Source organism: Vidua macroura, chromosome 10, assembly GCF_024509145.1.
Source record: "Vidua macroura isolate BioBank_ID:100142 chromosome 10, ASM2450914v1, whole genome shotgun sequence".
Lineage (NCBI taxonomy): Eukaryota > Metazoa > Chordata > Aves > Passeriformes > Viduidae > Vidua > Vidua macroura.
Window position 1 is genome coordinate 9979053 of NC_071580.1, and position 20669 is coordinate 9999721.

General features: G+C 50.3%; 1 protein-coding gene across 4 annotated transcripts; it reads right to left on the bottom strand.

Moving 5' to 3' along the window:
• Nucleotides 1-1499: 1499 nt before the first annotated feature.
• TFRC (transferrin receptor) lies at nucleotides 1500-18674 on the bottom strand. Of its 4 annotated transcripts, none has more exons than XM_053986726.1 (19): nucleotides 18478-18674; nucleotides 16107-16177; nucleotides 13966-14179; nucleotides 13156-13375; nucleotides 12823-12966; nucleotides 12011-12104; nucleotides 11508-11630; nucleotides 10219-10314; nucleotides 9935-10074; nucleotides 9395-9564; nucleotides 8966-9085; nucleotides 8279-8364; nucleotides 8102-8165; nucleotides 7699-7766; nucleotides 7280-7347; nucleotides 6824-6905; nucleotides 5685-5909; nucleotides 5078-5218; nucleotides 1500-4795 (listed from the first exon to the last, which is right to left on the bottom strand). In XM_053986726.1, exons 2-19 carry the CDS (start codon nucleotides 16137-16139, stop codon nucleotides 4553-4555), a joined length of 2331 nt encoding a protein of 776 aa, XP_053842701.1. In that variant the 5' UTR covers nucleotides 16140-16177; nucleotides 18478-18674; the 3' UTR covers nucleotides 1500-4552. The 4 variants fall into 4 exon arrangements, with proteins under 4 accessions (XP_053842701.1, XP_053842700.1, XP_053842705.1 ...); XM_053986725.1 differs by lacking the exon at nucleotides 18478-18674 and adding an exon at nucleotides 17658-17730; XM_053986730.1 differs by lacking the exon at nucleotides 18478-18674 and adding an exon at nucleotides 17055-17244.
• Between the last annotated feature and the right edge of the window lie 1995 nt (nucleotides 18675-20669).

Below are 20669 nucleotides of genomic sequence, written 5' to 3' on the forward strand. Positions count from 1 at the left end.
GGGCAGCGCCCCCAGCCCCGCCTCCTGCACGCCGCGAGTGAAGCCGCCCTGCTCCTGCACCCCCGGGGCCACCCCGCCGCCCTCCGGCACCGCCGGGCTCAACCCCCCGCCCTCCGGCACCCCCGGCGCCCCGCTCGCCCCCTGCCCCCGGATGGTGCACGCGGTGCGGGCCCCACCCCGGCCCCGCACGCTGGGGAAGCCCTCCCTGCGCCGCGCCCCTGGAGCTCCGGCTCCACCACCCCTTCCTCCCCTCCTGCCCCCCCGCCTGCTCCTGCCGCCGCGAGCCCGGACGGCCCCCGGCCCGCCCCCGGCCCCGCTCTTAAAGGCGCCGCCCCGCCGCTTTACGTAACGGCGGGGGTGAGGACGGACAGACGGACAAGCGGATGGATGGATGGATGAGCACGGGGACGGGCGCACGGACAGACAGACTCACCGCGGAGCAGCGCCAGGCCCGGGACCGATCCGCTGCACCGGGGACGCGAGCTGCCCTGCGCTGCCAAAATCCCTGCTCCAAGGTGAGTTGGAAGGGGCTGTTCCCCGTTCCCTCTGCCCCGGCGGGGCTGGCGCTCCCCGGCTGCAGCAGAGTTTCCGCAGCCCCGGCCCGGCCTCTCGGGACACTTTGCAGTGTTACCGCAGGGAGAGAGCTCTGCCAGGCGCGGGCAGGAGCTGCGGGAAACGACGTCCTTCCAACAAGTAAATCATCCCCGGGGGAAGAGGAGGGACCAGAGCTATGCCGGGACAGCCCATAAAAAGCGAGCTGGGATCCTGGAGTAGCTGCCGCTCATCCAAACAGTGCAATGTCTAGGGATGTGGTGTTTGTAAAGCAGAAGGTGAGACCGGCAGGAGGGAGGACAGCACAGAGAAACTGAACTTATTTAAATGCAGAGCCCCAAACCTGTACGGTCTCTCCTAAGCAGTCCTCTGGGGCTGAGGAGGCAGCTCCTGCCCTCCCAGAGCTGCCCTGGGCTCTAAGCAGTATCCACACTTGAATCTCTACCTTGGCCCATGAGACCTCCAGGATGATGAAGGGCAGGACAAAGCAGGACAAGCATTGGCTTCCTGGGGCACAGGCACCCACAGGCCCCTCCAGCCACCTTCTCAACAGCAGAGACCTTCAAGGCCATGGCCAGGGGGAAACCTGGCATTTCATCCTTCGCCCATCATTCACCCATACATTTCAGGCTTTTCAGAGTCCATGCTGTGATGGAGAGGCAGGAAGTAGGACATGAAAGGAGGAGGTCTGGGGGCTTGCATACAGTTGTGCTCCTCCACCTCATTACCAGAGTCCTTACTGCAGCTGTGATAAGGCAGGACTCAGCTGAGCAGCACTGTGAAGTTCAGATTTGCTACTGCACATCACCTAAGTGATACTGGAGCTGCTACATAGCAGCCCTGACGGAACAGGGCAACAGCCTCCCTCCAGCTGCCCAAGCTCACCCATGGCCACAATGCCACAACAGCATCATGGCTTTGCAAGAAGTCACAAGAGAAGGTAAGTGTTCAAGCTTCAACATCTTTATTAAAGCAGACAGCAGGTAATCCAGAACCCCACAAGAGAAGCTGAGTGTTCAAGCTTCAAAAATACTTTATTCAAGCAAACAGCAGGTAAATCCAGAAACAGTTTAGCACGCCACAGCAGTCAGATGCCAGCACTGAGCAAGGCATCCCAACATCCCAGTAGTCACGGCTGTGCTGCCTAGCCAGGAGATAAAGCTTTGTCTTTTGTCTCTCTCTGCCGGCTATAAAGCACAAGGTTAAGTTTGACATCAAGATGCATGCAAACACCACAGTGAGGACTCCCAGACAGCAGCTCTTAGATGCCATCCAAAGAAATGTCACTAGAAACTAGAATGTCAGAGAAAACACTAACACAGACAGGGCTGTAGGAAGTTAGAGAGTTAAGAGAAGTTAAGGAAGAGCAACAAGTTGCACAAGCCTGGGCATCAGGTTTCTAGAGACCGATGAAAATCCAGCCCTCCAAGCTGGTGAGCACTGAGCTCAGTAACCAGGCTGGGGGCCAGTCCCTGCCCTTTCCTTGCAGAGCTCCAGCTGAACAGTGTTCTTTCCCTCAAGGACTACTGCTGGGGCTCAGGTCACTTGCTCAGGTTAGGTTTAAATGCCAGATCAAACTGCAGAGTTTATGTTAAAACTAAGCTGCGGGTTAGGTTTAAATGCCAGATCAAACTGCAAAGTACAGGGCTGGCAACAGCCCCTGGGAACAGGCAGCACAGTTTAGCAGGTGTCACACATCAGCAGTGCTCAGCTTCAGGTCACACAGCAGAGCAGCACCATTAGAAAGCTGACACTGACTTTCCCTCCATCCAACACCCAAGGGGGAAAGACTGGAATTTCCAGCCAGAACTGGAGAGTGAGCAGCCCATGCACACACACCAGCACCCTCCCGGTGCCACAGCAGGCCAGCCTCTCAAAGTGTTACATGCACCCATCCAGAGCAGTGACCAGAACCCTCCAGACAGCTGTCAGCCCCAAGCCTACATTCACCTTTAATTCCTCAGGTCTTTGTAACTGATTTGAAGAGCACACCACAGAGCACACAGTCTAACTAGCCTAGTTTCCACTAAACACTCAAGCACCACTCTGGTGACTCAAGGCAGGAAGCCAATTCAAGACAGCACAGCTATTTGAAACAGTTCAGCCTATGGAGAAGGGATTGTCTAAGGATGTACATAACAGACTAAAGATTGTATCTGCATCACCACAGGAGAGTGAAAAAATAAGACTGCAGGAAATTAATCCATGTTAGATACTAACTATCAAGCTTCGCAGATGACATTGCGTGATAAGCATAGAACAATTATGGGAAACACTGTCCCCGATAATTACGTACACCCATAGTGCAACATATGGAGGTCACTGCCTCCGATATAACACTGTGGTAGGCAAAAACTACCTTGTTCTTTACACATTATGGGAGACACTGCCCCCGATAATGTCATTTAGGTTTCATGATACATAAGGTACTGGAAGTTTGCAGGAAGCTGCCATTTAAAAATCATGCCAATGGCTAATCTGATGTAGAGGGAGCTTCTGTGTGTTGCCACAGGTGGAACTAGGGCTGGCCTTAGTTCCATCTGTGGCAAAGCCCTCTGCTGGGACCAGGGCCAGGAAGGAAGCTGTGCTCCCTGTGAGAGCACATGCACCCAGAAAGGGGAGCAGGAAGAAGTCTGAAGCCCACAGAGGGGCACAGACCCTGCAAGGAAGACAAATTTCTAGTATTGGAATTTTCACCCAGGTTTTCAGCATTTCAAGGATTACTTTGGAGCGCAACCTGGAGACTCACTACCAGGTTTGCACCTTCAAGTTTCTTCCAGAGGGGTGTTTTTGCCACAGAAAGCTTAATTGCTAGTTTTCCAAAACTTTTTGAGGGTCTTGTTTTGATTATTTTAAATGCAAAGTTCCAGTATCATGTTTGATTGTAATAGCAGATGCTGCTTTATTCAAAAACGACAGTATAACTGTCATAATTATGGAAGGCACTGCTTCCGATAATTATCTTCTATAAAAAAACCACACCATTTATAGTGAACACTGTCACTGATAAATAAATAAAGAAATAAATATCTCAGTGCCAAACAAGAGCCAACCTGCAAAATGACATCAGTCAAACAGAGTTTGGCCAGCAAGAGACTCGATTTCACACAAGACCCCTGAGCAGCAAGGTCTGAAGTGCCAGCCTAAAGACATTTCTCAACGCTGCAGGACTTGCTGAGGTGCCAGCTGAGGATATCAAGGGGACATTGGATAATCTTTGGGTCATTTTCCCGGGGAATTGATACCTGCCTTGGCAGAAGCAAGCCTGCAAGATGTCACTGGGACCCTGCTATTGAGTAAAGATAGGCAGGCACTTGAAAGCTTGCTGATAATCCAGCACTTGTGGGCTATTACTACATTGTTTAATTTTTGAACTGCAGCTCTCTGCAGCTTCCTGCCAGAGAAGGGATCCTTGTTACAAATGTTCAGAGGATTCCATTCTGTTTTGTCACTAGGTTTAGGTGGTCAACAATTAAAAGCTTGAATAGATGAGGTACCTCCCCACTCAAGGTACCAGTTCAGGAAACACCTGAGCTCTTAGTTTTTAAGTACAATGGAGCAGCTGTATATGACCGGTTTGGACTGTGGTTAGGTGGGAGTCTGGTCAGAGGAGACTTCATGGTAATCTTAGTACTGCTTTAAAACTGTCTCCAAGGTGAGATTTAAATTTTATGCTCAACTTTGGTCAAAAACATTTTGTTGCCAGAATATCTACAGGAAAGTAATGACATGTTAAGGAGTGGGTTTCACTTAGGTTTCAGGGGGTTTGGTTAGGTTTTACGATATATAAGGTACTGGAAATCTGCAAGAAGCTGCCATTTAAAAATCATGCCAATGCCTAATCTGAGGTACAGGGAGTTTGTGTGTGTTGCTACAGGTGGAACTAGATCTACACAGCAAGACCCTTTGCTGGGATTGGGGCCAGGAAGGAAGCTGTGCTCCCTGTGAGAGCACAGAGCTCTCCTGTACCTTAGATGGGTAATCCAGGTGTTTGCTGTGTCTAGATTTCGTTGTCTGTATTCCAGATATCGCCCACTAAAGCATTGGCAGCCCCTTTAATGGTCCAGGTCGCCAGGGCCAGCTGCTCTTTCAGCTCGTTCACATTCACGCTGGTCTTGTTGACTGCCAGCTGCTCCAGGTTCTCCAGCAGACTCTGCAGGGTGTGGCTGCCTCTGCCGAAGAAGATGTGGCGGAAGGGAGCATCTTTTGGTGAGAGGTATGGAGAGAGGAAGTCGTATTCCACCTGAGTAAAGGTGCAAATATAGGGTTATACTCTCACCTCCCAAGTTTTTCTTTCCTGATCTGCCCCAACACAAGCTGCCAACCCCTGATCCCCAGTCAGCCCTTTCCCACAGCAGCTCTGCAAGGGTCAGACCCTGTCTCGTGAGCAAGCCATTATGTTGACACTAAGCCAAATGGAAGAGACACCAGTCTGCACAGTGCCCATGGCCCCTTAGGGAAAGACCCATCCCAGCCAGCATTCTCCTCCTTTGTGAAGGAAGAAAAACCAGTTGAAGATACCCACCTTCATCATCCTGTCATTCAGGGCTCTGCGGACAATCCTGTTTTCCCTGTCACTGTTTTCGATGTCTCTTCTCAGTGTATCTGCAGCTCGCTGGAAGTCTCCACGGGCAAAATACAGCCAGTTCAAGGTCAGCCCCAGTTCCTGCAAGGGAGGAGCTGTTAGCAAACCTGATTTTCTTCTTTTGCTGCTCTCTTACCAAAAGAAAGTGTTGGTTTTTTTTTTTTTTTCCTAGCAGTTTAGCCAAGTAGCAGAACAAGTTCCTGGCAGGCTCTTCTGAGGTCACTCCCTACCCACAGTTTCTTGTAGATTTTCAGCAAAGGTGCAAATGAGATGGAAAGCTGCACTATGCTGTGAATGATAATCAGAGAAGAGAAACTGTTCACATCCATTTCCCTCAAGAGCTCATGACATCCAGATCAGCTAAATCTGTCTGCCACAGCTACTCTGCGTGCACTGCTCTATAAGGAACATGGATTCTGGTCACACTTCCCTACCCTTTTCTGTCTAAAGGGAAAAGGTGTCCATCCTGCTGTATCCACTGGCACAGGGCCTTATTAGCACATGGCCCCATAATCATCAGGGATTTGGTGAACTCAGTCCTTCTAACCTTCACATTGGCATTGAAGTGCCAAAGCTTCTCCTGGAATGACAGCAATTCGTCACTGTATCTGTCAAAGTCCAGGAAGAGCTCATGGTCATGGGTCAGTCTGAGAGCTATTTGTCCGGCAACTTCTGCAGCAGTACGCATGAGAGGATACAACTTGTCAGTCTTCTCTTTCAGGTTAGCCAAAGTGTCCTCACTAGTGCCCAATAAGGCATACTCGTCACCTTCCTGCAAGAAAGAAGGTATTGAAGTTAGCCAAGAATGCTTTTCCACTTAGACTTTTCTCATCCCCCACCAAAGGTTACTTGTTACCTCCACCATATCCCATCTCCCTGTGCTGCTAAGGAGCAAAGACTCAAGTGGCAAAACTCCAAAGCGCTGGGGAGGGAATGGAGCTCTTATCTCATCCCTGACAGCTTCCAGTTACTAGCAGGATGTTCTGCTTGTTATTTAGACCCGAAGACATACAGATCTTTATCCCCTCAGAGTTCACTGCAGAAGTGCAGGTGGGCAGATCTCACCACCCGGTCTGCTATGTGCTTGCAGCACCCTCCAACCCTTCATGTCAGGTTTCACAAAACCCCTGAGTTACCAAGTTTGACACTAACAAACCCCAAGCATTCCTAAGAGAGGGAGCTGCTACCACTAAGGCTCCCAGCTGCACACCTGCAGTAAGAGGACAGGCTGCTGGGCTGATGTTACCCCCCAGCTGTAGCAGCAGACTGGAACAGTCTAAGGTAAGTACTTGCTCAGGGCAATGGTATTGGCCCTGTGCTTGCTGACCAGCAGGCTGTAGAATAGTCTTTCACTGTCCAGCAACAGCCTGACATCTTTCTATTGCTTTTAGCTCCTGATCCATTGACATCTGAGCCTCCAGAAAAGCAAGTGACCCCTCTCCCCAAAAACCTGCAAGTATTCAGTACTTTGGAACAGAGACTGTAGGCCAGCCTTGTCCCAGGAGCAGTCCTGACATCAAGTACTGCCACAGCCACCAGATCCAGAGGCTGCACCTCCTCCCTCTGAGAGGCTCTTGCAAGGACATTGAGCTTGGACAGCACCTTCTGTCCTGCCATCCTGGAGAGCAGATATCCTTACAGCACTCTGCATGGAATGAGCACACCAGGCAAGCACACATTACTTACATTGTAGAAACCAAAGGAAACCACTGGGATTCCCGAGTAGGCCAGAAAAGGGAACGCTGCATTATCCAGATCAAGGGGAACACTGCAGAAAATAAGCACTGAGTAGTTACCAACTGGTTTGGGCCCAGGAAAAAAGCTACAACCTCTACAATTGAAGCTCTGAACCAACAGAACTCTAGACAAGACTGAAGGAGTCCCAACCAAATCCCTGGTCCTACTTGTCCATTCCCTGCCACTGGACCTGGTACAAGGCTGTTCCTGTCCTGCAGGAAGGTGTCTGGGCTGCCTCAGCCAGCTTGGGGCAGCACAGTTAGTGCTGTACTGTTCACACTTGCCTGACCCCACGTCAGAAGGTAGAACCCACCCCAGACAGCAGTATGACACTCCAGCAGAATCCATATTGTTTGCTCCTTTATGGAGATCTGCTCTCCCAAAGAGATGGATGACAATACTTACACTTTCTTTATCCAGTCAGAGCCAACTCTGTCATACAGGTATCTCGAATCATTTGCGGGGTCCTTTACCTGCACAGAGATGACAGTCACTGCACTTGTTCTCACCTCTGCTTGGGCTTCCAGCTCCATCCTGGAGCTGCTGTGCAGATGCCAGAGTCAGGCGTGCTCCCCTGACCTTTCTCCACACTAGCACATCTGCCACTGAACTGTGGCATTTGCTGATTTTAGATTCTGTATGTGTGAACTGCAATTCCCAGAGCCCAGCTGATTTCGGACAGGGCCCCTTCAGAATCCCAGGTTTTTGTCCTAAGTGGGTCTTTCTCCTGTCAAGTGGGCAAAGTGACCCAGCACAGCTCTGTTTGCTTTCAGTTCCTCCTTAAGACCAGTCATCATTTGCAAGATCAATGCCCTTTAACTCACCCTCTTCATAGTTGTCTCCAATAATGAGTACAGCAATGGGCTAGCAGAAATCTTAATATCTCTGGAGCCTACAAAAAATGAAAAGGTATTGGACATACTGGCACAATCAACCACTACTGCTAGAGCAACCCACCCTGATCTACAGCTACATTTGCCAAAGGATCTTCAACAGACACAGGACAGTCTACTGGGATTTAGCAGAGTTGACTCCTCATGGCTTAGGCTGTACCAGCCTCCCAGCTTCAATGACAGCAGGAGAATAAGTGGAGTCATGCTAGTCTTCAGCCAAACACCCACCAGCCACCTCTTGGCACAGCCCTCATTCCTAGAGTTAAGGGATGTCTGTTCAAGCTATTCTGGTCCCACCCAATTTCAAGAAGTACTTGAAAGAGTAGCAGGTTACCCAGGACTGCAGTATCCAAGTTGATATAAGTGAAGGCTTTGGCATGCAGCGTGGTGGAGTACCCCTAGAACAAAACAAGTATTTTAATAACGAGCGGTAGCAGTCCAACACCAGGATGTTTAATCCACAGGAACAACTGCACAGCCGTCCTGCAGAACTCTATTAAATAACCAATACCTCCAACCACTCGGTAGCACCCACAGCTCCGTACTCTCCCGCACTCCAGCTAGCAAAGATAATGCTGCGCCGTGGTTTGTAGTCATCTGTAAAGAGAGAGAGACTGAGAGGTCTGCCCCTTCCCCATGGAGATGCAGATTAGCACTGCGGGCCTGGGATGATGAATTGCCTGCTCCTCAGACAGCGCTGCTGCAGAGAAATGTGCACATTGCATGGACACTGTACCCTGCCCCCACATGCTGCAGAACTGCGCAGGAGAACAATGGTGTCTGCATTTCCACTCTGTTTTGTTTAGCTGCCTGAGCCCAAAATTAACCCTGGAGGCAAGTGTGCTCACACTATCTGCCACCATGCAGCCCCCATTGCTCCAGCTGGTCAGACACTTCAGAGTTTTCCCACTTTGGGCCTGGCTGTCCAACAGACAGCTCAAGTTTAAGGTTTGCGTCCTGTGTTATCCAAGGACACACTGGTAATTGAGCCATACCAGATACACGCCTGCAGTCTCTTGGAAGTGAATGCTCATTGCAGACTAGTTGTACTGGAGAAGTAACAGCTTCTCAGGGAGCTTTGTCAGATTCCTTACACCTTCTAAAGGACTGCTTTGCAACTGGGCTCTCCAGTGTTAACACAAAGAGAGCTCAACCTGCATCACCTCCCACCCTTGTGCTTTTGTTCACAAATATTTACCATTTTTCACCATGTCTGAGATCACATGGGCAAGTTCCAACAAGATGGCAGTGCCAACTCCAGCCTTGGCTGCTCCTGGCCCCCAAGAATCTCTCTGGGCTCCGAGCACAACGTACCGATCTGTAAAGGAGACAAGATCAAGACCTGAGCTGCAAGCTTCAAATTGCAAATACCATTTATGAGAAGAGCAGCTTTCAGCTTCTGTACTGGGAAGAGAGTATGCAGTCTGATCCCTGAATCTGGCACACTGAGTGCTTTCATCAGCCTTTCCCTGACAACACAGTTCAGATTTCTCTTTGATGCTCAGGGGAGGGCCTTGGTTCTGCTGAGAAAAAACTGTCATCTCTCTGGGAGCAGCTGTCCCATTCCAAGGACCACAGAAGAGGAAGGGTTCCTCTCAAGACTGAGCCACAATGAAGCTTCTGTTACCTGGTTCTTCAAATCCCTTGATAACACCAAAGATGTTCAGAATCTTCCTATCCACCATAACGTTGTTCACAGTCAGTTTCACTGTCATCTTGCTGCTGCTGCTCACTGTCACCTTACATCCCATGATATCAGCTGTCCACTCCTCAAGGCATTTTTCTCCATCCATTTTTCTGAGAGAAAAAGGAAGATCCTTTGAACTCATTATCCAGCTGTAACCTCTTTAAGCTACTGTGTAAAAAATGCACACCTGCAACTACAGGTGCAACCTTGTTCAGGGCCTGCCTCAGAGAGAGTTTGCAGTTCTGTCCCACTAATTATGCAGGGAGGGGTAGAATGCAGAGGCCAAGAAGAATCCAACACTAGATTAAGTTCAATCTTTAAGACATGAGACGTGGACACAAGTGACTCCTCTCCAGCCAATTCCAGAACATGGTCCAGTCCACACACAGCAGAGAGCTCTGTCTCACAGCACCTCACACCATCCTCACTCCTGGCCAGAGGCCACAGCACCTCAGCCTGCAAGACAGCAGAAACACTTACCCAAACAGTTTGGCTGCTGCTCCTCTAGAGATAGTTTGAACAGGAATTTGAGGTAGTCCAGAAGATTCCACTGGTGGGAACTGGGTGTGGTTGAAAGAAGGGAAGCCTGGGGTAAAAGGGTCTCCAGTTCCAAGGTGGGCCTGTGAAGAGTAAGAAGAGTCCTCAAGTCTCACTAGAGTCCAGCAGTTTTCATCTACACAAAGGCACTGCTGGACTGCCCCAGGCTGCAGCCCCCAGCCAGAAAGGTTCTCAAGAACCAACAGGGGAACCAGTTACATACTCACATGTCCAAAGGGGGCATACGAATCTGCCTTCTTGTCTTTTGAGGGGCCCAGGTACATCAGGGCACCAACTGCTCCTTCTTTTCTGGCATTTGCAACCTACAGCAAAGAGGAACATTAAGGGCACATCTGCACTGCAAGCAAGGGCAGTCCCGGCAAGAACACGGAGCAATGGTGTGAAGGGTTGTGCCTCTCAGTGCCCAACTCCGCATCAGATTTTAACAGCTACCTGACAGATCCACAAGGCAGCTGAATCCTAGCAGCTCAGCCCTACTTCAGGCAAACTGTGTCTACCATCCTTTGGAACAGTTAGGACACACCACAGTGTCTCAGTCTATGATTCTTTCAGCTCATACTTGCTCCTTGGAGCAGCTTAAAATTTATTATTATTTAATTTTGATTATGCTCTGTTTTCCCAAGTCAGGTTAGTCTCAAGACAACAGCCACTGGAAGCTCATCTTCAAACGGAAAATGGTGGCAGAGTGGACTAGCCAGCATTTTAACACACCTACAACCCAGCACTGGTACGAACACTGCTTTATAGCTAGACACCAGTTTGGAAAGTGGGAATGGGATTGGAGAACCAGTGACCAAATTTTTTGGAAGCACTTTCTGGACCTGCCTGTCTCAGATGCCTGCAGAGAAGGCCAAGTCCAACTGCAAAGGGTCGTGTGCCCCAGCCCTCCCAGGAGCACCCATCTGAGGGGCAGCTCTGGGTCAGAAATGGAACAGGCTTGCATACAGAAACACTTGGATCCTTTACCCTGCTTAGCTATTTGGTTCTGTTCTCTACAGAGGGAACACTACAGCAGCATGCATGGCCACCATCTGGACACAGTACCAGCACTGCTATGTGGTCCAAGGAACAGTCAGCAAAGGCTCAAGTGACACATTGCAGCCAACCTTTGAAAGTATCTGGCTACAGCAGCAAGAGGTGACCTGGAGGAAAGGCTGTTGTGCTTCTAGCAGCCTTATGGCTGTATCTAGTGATATTACCCAGCTGTGCTCCCAGGCTGCCTCCCAGCCCCACCACTCCAGAGGCCTGCTTGTTCCAGCAAACTGCCCGAGGCCAAGAAGAATTGCACCATGAACAGTAACAAGCTCTGCTCAGTCTCAGTGTCCAGACCTGCACGTGGAGCTTTAGTGCAAACAAGCAAGACCAGGCCTGCAGAGCAATCCTACATACATGAGTTCTACAGACCTAAAAAAGACATACCTCTGCACCTCAATGAGTAGGAAGCATAGCTTCCTGTTGCCAAGTCTAGCCAGGCTTTGGGGCAGACACTGCTTACCTTCTCAGCAAGTGTTATTTTTCCAGCTCTGAAGATGATTATAGCTCCATTCATTGAAACACGCATATTTCGTATCTTCTGAAAATCTTCTTTCCGTCCATAGTTCACATAGATGGGTTTGCCCTGCAATAGAAACACTGGTTATGAATGCAGCAGTCTTAAGTCAGTAAGATACCTGAAAGAGCCTACAGAGTCACTGTAACAGTGACTCCTGTTAACAGTAGGGAGCTTAAACTCAGCAAGGTAAACTGATCCAATGCAAGACACCTGCTGGAGCAGCACTTCTGCCAAGGTTCCTGTCTGGATTCCAGCAGGGAAGTTTAAAGTTACTCCTGCATCTTGCTGCAGTAAGAATACCATGAGGGCCCATTACTCTCTCTCCCCACTCTGACCACCCCACCCAGCTCTCTTAACTGGGGAGGGCTTTATACACTCCCTATCTTAAAGGGATTTATTTTTTAAGTGTACAGACACATTCCCAGGATTCTTCTGGCATCACTTACAGTAACTGTGCCGCTCTTGCTGTATGCCACATATGCATCAGGACTCTCCAGCACTTCTTGACCATTTTCTATAACGAACACTTGGTTCTCGCTACTGTTAAACGTAGAGAGACAGTGTTATACTTTTCACACAAGAATTTAATTAGCTCAGTATTGTGACTGTATTCAGTCTGTGCTCTAACAATTCTGATCATGTCAATGGAGCCTGAAACAGGCAAACTCATCCCAGTACTTCCATGCAAAAATCTCTGGAGCTGGTCAGAGACATTAATGAAGGCTGATTTCTAAGAGAAGTAGCAGAAAGAATATTTGCTTCCCAGTCTCTCAGTTGCCTCCTAGAAGAAGCTAGGCAAACTCATTTCCCCTGACAAAAAAGGGCAAGACATGAGGGAGTGAGCTGTCAGTCAACACAACACCTGTTGACACTGTCCTGAGCTACTGGAGGAGCCACTGCCAGGTGCGCAGCCCTGTCTGGGTGACAAGACAGAGCCACCTGTGCCAGCAGTTTTAGACACAGGGAATCTGCCTTTCAGCTGAGTTTTCACTGAAGTTTCTTTTCTCTCCACTTCCTAAGCATACTTTGAGGAAACAGCTGTCCCAGGAAACATCCACAGTGCTGCTTCCAGACCCTCTGGATTTAGAAAGCCTGAGAAGAGGCAGGAGCAGTTATTGCTTGGCTAGATTGAAGTTTGTTTGCAGAGTGGTAACTGGCTCACAATTTTCACATTATTTTAAACAGATATCACATGTTTGCTCAAGACTACAGGTATCCATGCTATAAGGACGAGATGTGCATCTCTTCTTTAACGTACCTGCCTTTATCCTGCAGCCTAACGTAGTGCTCATCGTTCCACACGTCATCCAAGCGGAAGCTGGTGAACTGGTCATGAATGTAGCTGGCAGTGCTCTCATCTTCAACTTTGCCAGCTTCAAAAGAATTCTTACCTTCTCTTTGCCTGGAGGTGACAGATATACATGTAGCTTAGGCTACAGCACCAGGCTGCACTGCAGCTTGCAAAGCCATTTAAGCCTGAGTTTAAAACACGACACCTTACATAAGCCCTTATTCTTCAAGTGAGCCCAAGTTCACAGCTCACAGGCTGTGCCTCTCTCAAAGCTCTAGATAAACTTTCTGGAACTGTTACCTCAGGTTGGCCTCAAGGCGTGTAGCTGACAGTTTAGATGACAACATTTTTCTGAATTCAGGCCAATATAAGATACGTGGTCCAGGAGCCTCTTCTTCCTCCATTCCATCATCTGAGAAGTAGGATGCAGTAGGAGTCATCTCGCAGTTGCCACTTCCATCCAGACACCTGTTAACCCTCTGCATTCGTCCACGATAACTCAAGTAGCCAATCAGAAACCCTGTGGACGGAACAGGTATTTCTTTGTGCTGCAGAAAGATGACTGAACCCCACCACACAGCTTCAGAGTTGAGATACATCGCTACTCTCACCATTTTTGATGAGCTGGGTTACCCAAGGACAGACAAATACGCAGCTTGACATTTTGCCTGAGCTGGCATGTTTTAAGGGGCACTGTAAATCTGATCTTGCACTTGGCAGAGTCCCTCCAGCACCACTTGACAAGGAAAATGCTCACTTTAAGCCAATGGCATTGTTAAAACCTTAAGAGACAAGTTCCAAAGGCTTTACTCATCTGTTGACCCATATCTCTGCAGAAGTGTTAGGAGTTAATGGAGGGAAAACCAAAACTTTGACATGGACCAGTCTTCCCTTCAGCTAAGTCACAGTTCTCCACAATCAAACTCCACAATTCTTTGTGCCAGTGCTGCACCATAAGCCTGATCTAGACATACTTAGCAACAAGAGGCTGTGGCCTAGATCCCAGTTGTTGAATTATCTCCCAAAACAATACAGATTCAAATTTAACAACCTCAAATTACATTCAACACCAGAGTCCACTTCATGCAGTTGCCTTCCACCATTCCTTACCGATCAAAAGGAGGAGGACAGCTGCCATGATTATGAAGCAGAGGTTCTTGCCATTCCTCCGTGGAGGAGGCATGCTGGCATGCAGGTGGTCTGGTCTCCCAATTTCCCCTCCTTCCTCCTCATCAGCAGCCAGGTTCATCTCCACGTGGCTGTTGTCTCCATCCGTTTGCCGGGCAATGCTGAAGCGTGTGTATGATGTTGGCTCACCACTAAACTGTGTGGAAAGGCAGTCAGGAGATGAAGAGTTGGCTACACCAGCCTGCAGTCCTTGCAGTCAGCTGCACCTGTGCTCCAACCCAAACACTGCTGGTCCATCTGCAGCTGCTCCAGTGCAACGAGCATTTGGGCTGTCAGTAAGCCAAGATGGATGCTTTAAATACAGTTAAGACTCAGACCCACTCAGGGTCTCCAGAGTCCATTTAGATTCCATTTACCCTGCACAAGTTTGGAGCCACACTGATCAGAATCTAGCCTGGAGTCTTACAGATATGAAGCAGCCAATGGCATTGGCATTTCCCACGTGACCCCCATGGCTGAGGCTGATTCAAGCAGAAACTCCTGGTTTTAATCATCAGAGCACAGATCAGACTTGAATGTGTACAATATACACTTTGATGAACACACAGGGAACAGAAAGCAACCGTCCATGGGCCTTTGAGCCACATCCACTTTGATGTAAATACTCTCATCCAGCACCTGGATAATTTTGTAATAAACTGCCCTATGGCTACCCTTAAATTACACTATTACACATATGGTAGTATTACAAAGCAGCTAGGCTGAAGAGATACGACCCTTGGGCATTATGCTACCTCAGCTAACATAAAAGCTGAGGCCACACCTCTTGCACCCACCAACAACTGGCACTGTTTGACAGGTTTTTACCAGTGCCCAAGCAGAGCTTCCAGTCTGAAGCCCACTTTTCTAAAACAGGTACAAGGCACAGCCCAGCCCCCCACAGAACAGCAGCCCATGCACAAGGCAGCTGCTCAGATTAACTCAATTCCAAGCATAGCCAGGCACTTCTAATGGAAGCACTCCGCTTCCATTAGAGATGCTGAAATTGCCTGCAGCCATGTTTGTGCTGGGGAGTAGAGTGAGACTTTGGCAAAAAGGCCAAAGGAATAGCTTTAGGAGCAGCACTCTCCTCTGTACAGAAGAAGCAGCTGGTAACAAGCACCCAAGCCCTGTTACAACATCAGCAGCTCATCCTCAAACTATATGTCAGAGTTGGAAGTGAAGACACCAGATACCGGCTTGCTTGGGCAAAAGAAACCAATGTCATTTCAGACCTGCAGTCCCAGTCTGACCCACAATGAAGTGGCTGCCTGCTAATATTTAGAAAGGGCAAATGCAGTCTCCCTGCTCAGCTGCTCCACAGCTTGGCTTCCCTCACACCTGAGGCATGTCCTCACACAGAGGACATGCCCCAACCCTCCTATCCTCCATTCTTGTTCAGAGACCAAACCACCACACTCTAAGTTCTAGCCTTGGGTCATTTCACAATCCAAGCTCTCTAGGACCAGCAGGCTTGGCCAAACAAGTTCCTGCACATTTGTTTCAAGCACAGGTTGCTTTCCAAAGCTGGACTTTTGAATTCCCACCCCCCAAGTAACAATAGAACACATGTTGACTGTCCCAGCAGGTATTTGAAAGGCTTCCTCAGCAGCACTTCCTTCTGCAACTTTGTTCAAGGCCCACCCCTCCCCCTTTCTTAACAGCCCTCAGAGACCCAAAATGCGATAGCAGCTAACGATAAACCCACCAGCACTGAACTGCTTGAGCCACTTCCTTATCATGGCAGCTACTTGCAGTGACATTTGGCTCACCACTCACACAGCAGCACCTAACGCTGCTTTGGATTATCTTCTCCAATATGCATAACTAGTGATATTTTTTTGAATAAATATACCTCACTACTCATCAAATATTTTTCATACAATTCCATCAACACAGCCACCTGTTGCACAGGATAGCTATACTCAATTGTACAACTCATGTATGTTCAAATAGATAATGAACTACATGGAAAAATATAAAAATAATATTCTACAATCTCATACACAGATGTTGTTGAACCTTTCTTCTGCATTATCATCAGCCCACCAAGAGACAAACAGCATTGGGGTACCATGTCTTACCAAGTTAGAGATTGCTGCTCTGGCATGATCCATTGCCTTCTGGACAAATGCAAACCAACTTCACCAAAGCCCTAGAAGTTCAGAATACAATAAGGTTAGGCTGTTCCCCTGCCACTACATTACACACCCGAGGTCAGTTACTGCCACTAGTGCACTGCTTGCCCATGGATTTTCTGTGCATACTTCCACATAAGTCACTACATTAGTGAACCTGCATGAACCTTGAATGCAACCTAGAAGGTCCCATGGCAATTATAAGCTCCAATCAACTCTTTCTGTTGAACTTCGGGCATACTGACAGGCATATAAACAAGGAATACAGTCTTCAATGGCTAAGTTCAGCCAAGGGTCTTATTAATGGTGGGAACATCTCCATTTAGGGAGTGCTGGCAAGAAATGACATTTACTCAACTGCCACCATGGCCTCTAGATATCTAAGGTTCCTGGGCTCTGTCTCAATGACAGGAGGAGTCCAGCTGGAAGAGAGAAGTTGCACAAGGCCATAAGGCAAAGCAGCACAAACTCCAACCCCGACAAACACTTCTAATACGAACATCCCTCCTAGATAGCTATGTTCTCTACAACTTTGTGAAGGCAATTTCTTGAAAAATCTCTGAAAATTGCTAAGAGCATCTTTCCAAAATAATTTCAGCAACTTTTAAAATTCTAAGTCCTCTGTAAACAGCAAACATATCAGAAAGGTAAATTGAAACTGATTTACTTCTCCATTTCTTCCTGAAAAAGGTTTGCAATTTAGTGTGTGACCAATGGTCACTCACCGCAGCACCGGTGCTGAGGTTGGGAGCAAGCAACCTGAGTATGCCCTCAAGCAATGCTGCTAATAGGTGGCTCTGGTCTTCAGGTGCACGTGGATTAGCTCTACACCTGGAAGCTCTGCAAGGTTTTATTTGGAGATCAAAGGTTAACAGTAGCCATTGCTTATTTCACCTTTTATTTAGGGCAAGAACACATGGAGGTGAAACCCCGACAGATTTGAGAAGCCTTTCCCAAGCGACAGCCTGAGGCCGCAGGCCCCCACCAGGGCACGAGTGAACTGAGCATGTGGCGGGTCTGCTAAAAGGAAACCCGGGAAGACGCAGGGAAGCACAAAGGGCCTGCGGGCATCGCAGGGACGCTGGCCGGGTGCGCGATGCCTCCCCGAGTCCCTCCAGCCAAGCCCCGATCCTTCAGAAATACGGCAAAGAGAAGAAAAAGAGAGAAAAGCGAGCACGCCTGAGCAGCCGCCCCGCGGGGGCTGGGTGGCTCCGGTATCGCCAGCAGGGCCCAGCTGCGGAGCGCCAGATAAGCGGCGCGGGCGATAGGCGGCCGGCCGCGGGCACGTCCGCCCCGCGCCGCCTCACGGAGCCCACCAAGGTCGCGGGCACTGCCGCATGCGGCGCGGCCCCGTGCGCCGCCAGGGCCCCTACGCCGCCGCCGCGGCTCCCGCGCCGCCTCCCTCCGTCCTCGCCTCCTGCTGTCACCGCCTCCCTCCGTCCTCGCCTCCCTTCCCGCTCCCCGGCCTTCCGCTCCCGCGGCCCCGCGCCCGCTCACCCGCAGCAGCTCCACGGCCGCGCCGGGCTCCGCTGCGGCGCCCGTAGCGTTAGTGGGGTTCGGGGCCGGGCCATAGCCCGGACCGCCCCATCAAAAGGCGGAGCTCCGCCCCGCGCGGCCCGCTGAGCTGAGCACATTCCTGCTGCTGCAGCTGCTCACGCTGCTGCGGGTCCGTGTCCCGCCGCCCGCACAGCCCACCCAAGGGCTCGAGTGTGTGCCTGTTGTGTGACCTACCTGGCCTTGCTGCGCACAGGGAATGTAAGGAAGCACAGAATCATAGAGGGGACCTAGGGGGCAGAAAGCTTGTAGTTTGGCGGAACACATGATTGCAAAGAGGATTACGTTTGGTGAAAAGCAATACATTCCTGCGCTGATAAAAGGGGGATTAACTAGACCTGAAATTCGGCGTGGACGTCTGGAGACAAGTCTGTAAAGCGTCTCAGGCAAGACATGCTGCCAGCTCTGTTTACCAGAAGAGATCTGAGCCAGGCTCAGATCAGAGTGCCCAGGCTCTCTCATCTCTAGATTCATCCCTCACCAGCTGTGGTGATGCCAGTCATGGGAGGGAAAACCATTGTGACTTGGCGTGTGACTGACCCGTGGGACGTGATGCTGGCTGGTGGAAGCCCAAGGGTGTAAGAGGGTTCAGAAAGAGTTTAGCTCAGTCCTGCAGGCTGGATGCTCTGATCGTTTCTCACCACAACAGCCTGGACGCAGCCTGCTGCTCAGGAAAGTATAACCCGGGGAAAGCAGTCACAACTCTGCCCTGTTTTTTATGTTCCTCCTGGGCTCCCCCCACCAAGCCCTCAGCTTCCTTTACCTGTGCACACCGTGCCAGGTGCAGGGCAGCGATTCCACACCGAGGTCCCGCCAAAGGAGGGACACTTGGAGGAGAGCTCAGGTTCTGGACGTTCCCTGGAGCAATGTCGCAATGCAAGCAAGGAAGGCGGCAATTGGATTTATTCTCCCCGTGGACTCGCTGAGACTCCCTTCCGGCTGCAGCAGGGGAGGTGCCAGGCTACGCCAGCCCCGACCCACCCTGGCAGAGACTTGCTGCAGGTGTTTTCCGTTCCCAATCGCAACATGTGTGTGCTGAGCAGTCAGTTCCCCATTTCTACACGTGTCAAGTAAAAGAGAAGAAAGCTGATATTCTAGAAACTTTTTGGACCTCCGCTGGTTTTGATGGTAAAATACCTTAAAATGAGGGTTCTTCAAAGGCAATGTTGTATACCCGTAAGCAGTGGAGCACCCTTCACCTTGCAAATGACTGGGAGTTGGCTGGCTATCAGTGCTTGGTGGCCGGTGCCACCTGTGTCATGGACACCTGCTGTTCACACAGCGGTGCCTGTACTGCTGACAACGCCGAGCCAAGATGCTCAGGCTGCCCAGCACAACCAAAAATCTTTGCGAGGAACAGAGAGCAAAAACTGGGAAATAGATGAAGAGGAAAGAGGATGTAGGATTGGTTACTGCTGACTTCTGATCTGTCTTCCCAGCACCAGGGTGTTCCTTCTCATTGTGGTTTGGCAAGCCAAACTATTTGGCAATTTTCAGGAGATGTCCATGTGTCCTCTGACTTGACTCAAATGACTCCACATGCTTTTGTACAATATCTCATGATGTGCCAGTGTTCTTCCTCTGGGATGCTGAGAACATGAGATCAAAATATGGTTTCACTTCAGTCTTGCAGCAGGATTTGGTGATCTTTGTTGGTCCCTTCCAACTCAGAATATTCTGTGAAAAGCTGGTTTTCCAACAGCTTATCTTGTGAGGTGACCTGAACACTTCTATGGCAAGAAATACTGCAAATAACATGGCTCTTCAGCCTGGAAGGGATTGAAAAGCCGAGAACCAAGTGCTGGAGTGTGGTGCTAGATTGGATCTGCTGTTGGGCTGAAGCCAAGGGTTGTGGGACATGCAGTGGTCTGTGGGGTGGGAGGTGGCTATAGGGCTCCCATTGGCTGTGCACTCCGTGGAACAGGGGTTATATGGCACTCCAGGCACCCCAGGGTGCAGGGCCAGAGAGGCAACAGGCATCTGGGGACAAAATAAAGATTTTGATCTTCTTTTCTGAATGGCAACTGCTTCCTCTGGATCCCAGCCATTCATATATCCCGCTCTATGCCTGCCCAGAGGGCCGGAGAGATGAGGCGATGATCAAAGAGCTTTAGCGATGCTTGCCGCCTGGCAGTTCTGTTGGCAAGCTGCTGGCCCTCCCCAGGGGCAGCTGAGGGGGAGAGCAGCAGTGCCAGGACACCCTTGGCGTGCAGGGCACTGATAGCGCTGCTGCCAACAGCCCGAGTGCGCCGGCTGCAGCCGAGGCCGGTGCAGCTCTGTGGGGCTGTTGCAGCTCTGTGGGGCTGTTGCTGACCTGAAGCCTTCACCCCTGCGGGGTCGGCGCGGCCGAGCTCCCGCTATCTCGGCAGCTGCACCTCGGACGGTGCCGTGTGCCCGTGCTCTGATAGCAGCTCTGCCCCGTGAGCCCGCCTGCTTTTATCTGCGGGTCAGGGCGGCTGCGGCAGGGGGGCTGCGGGGCTGGGGCCCTCCGGCAAGTGTAGAAACACAAAAGCTCAGGATGTGAACACAATAGCCAAGGGCAGGCCTTTGAAAAGCAGGGGGACGCAGCGTGGCCGCCCTGGGGCACATCAAAGGTCCCTCTCACTCTGCACTGCCGAAAAAGCCCGTGCGTTCGATGGCTACCCATGGACTGGCCGCGGCACAGGGGGCCAAGGGTTTGAGTGAGGGGAAGTGGAAAGGGAAAATAAATCAGCGGGGAGAGAACACAGGAGCTGGGACACAGTCTTGTGGGTCTCTTCCTTGGAAACGTGGGCCTGTCATGTGTTCCCTTGGTCCGCTTTGTTCTGGCTCTTGCTGATCTGTATCTGGAGTGTAGCACACAGCCCCTCTTCCTCCTTTTTCAGTGCACGTCCAGGCAGGTCACTTTTGCAAAGTGCTTCATGTGCAATTTTGTAAGCACTTCTCTTAAATCAACATTTGCCACAGCTGTAAGCT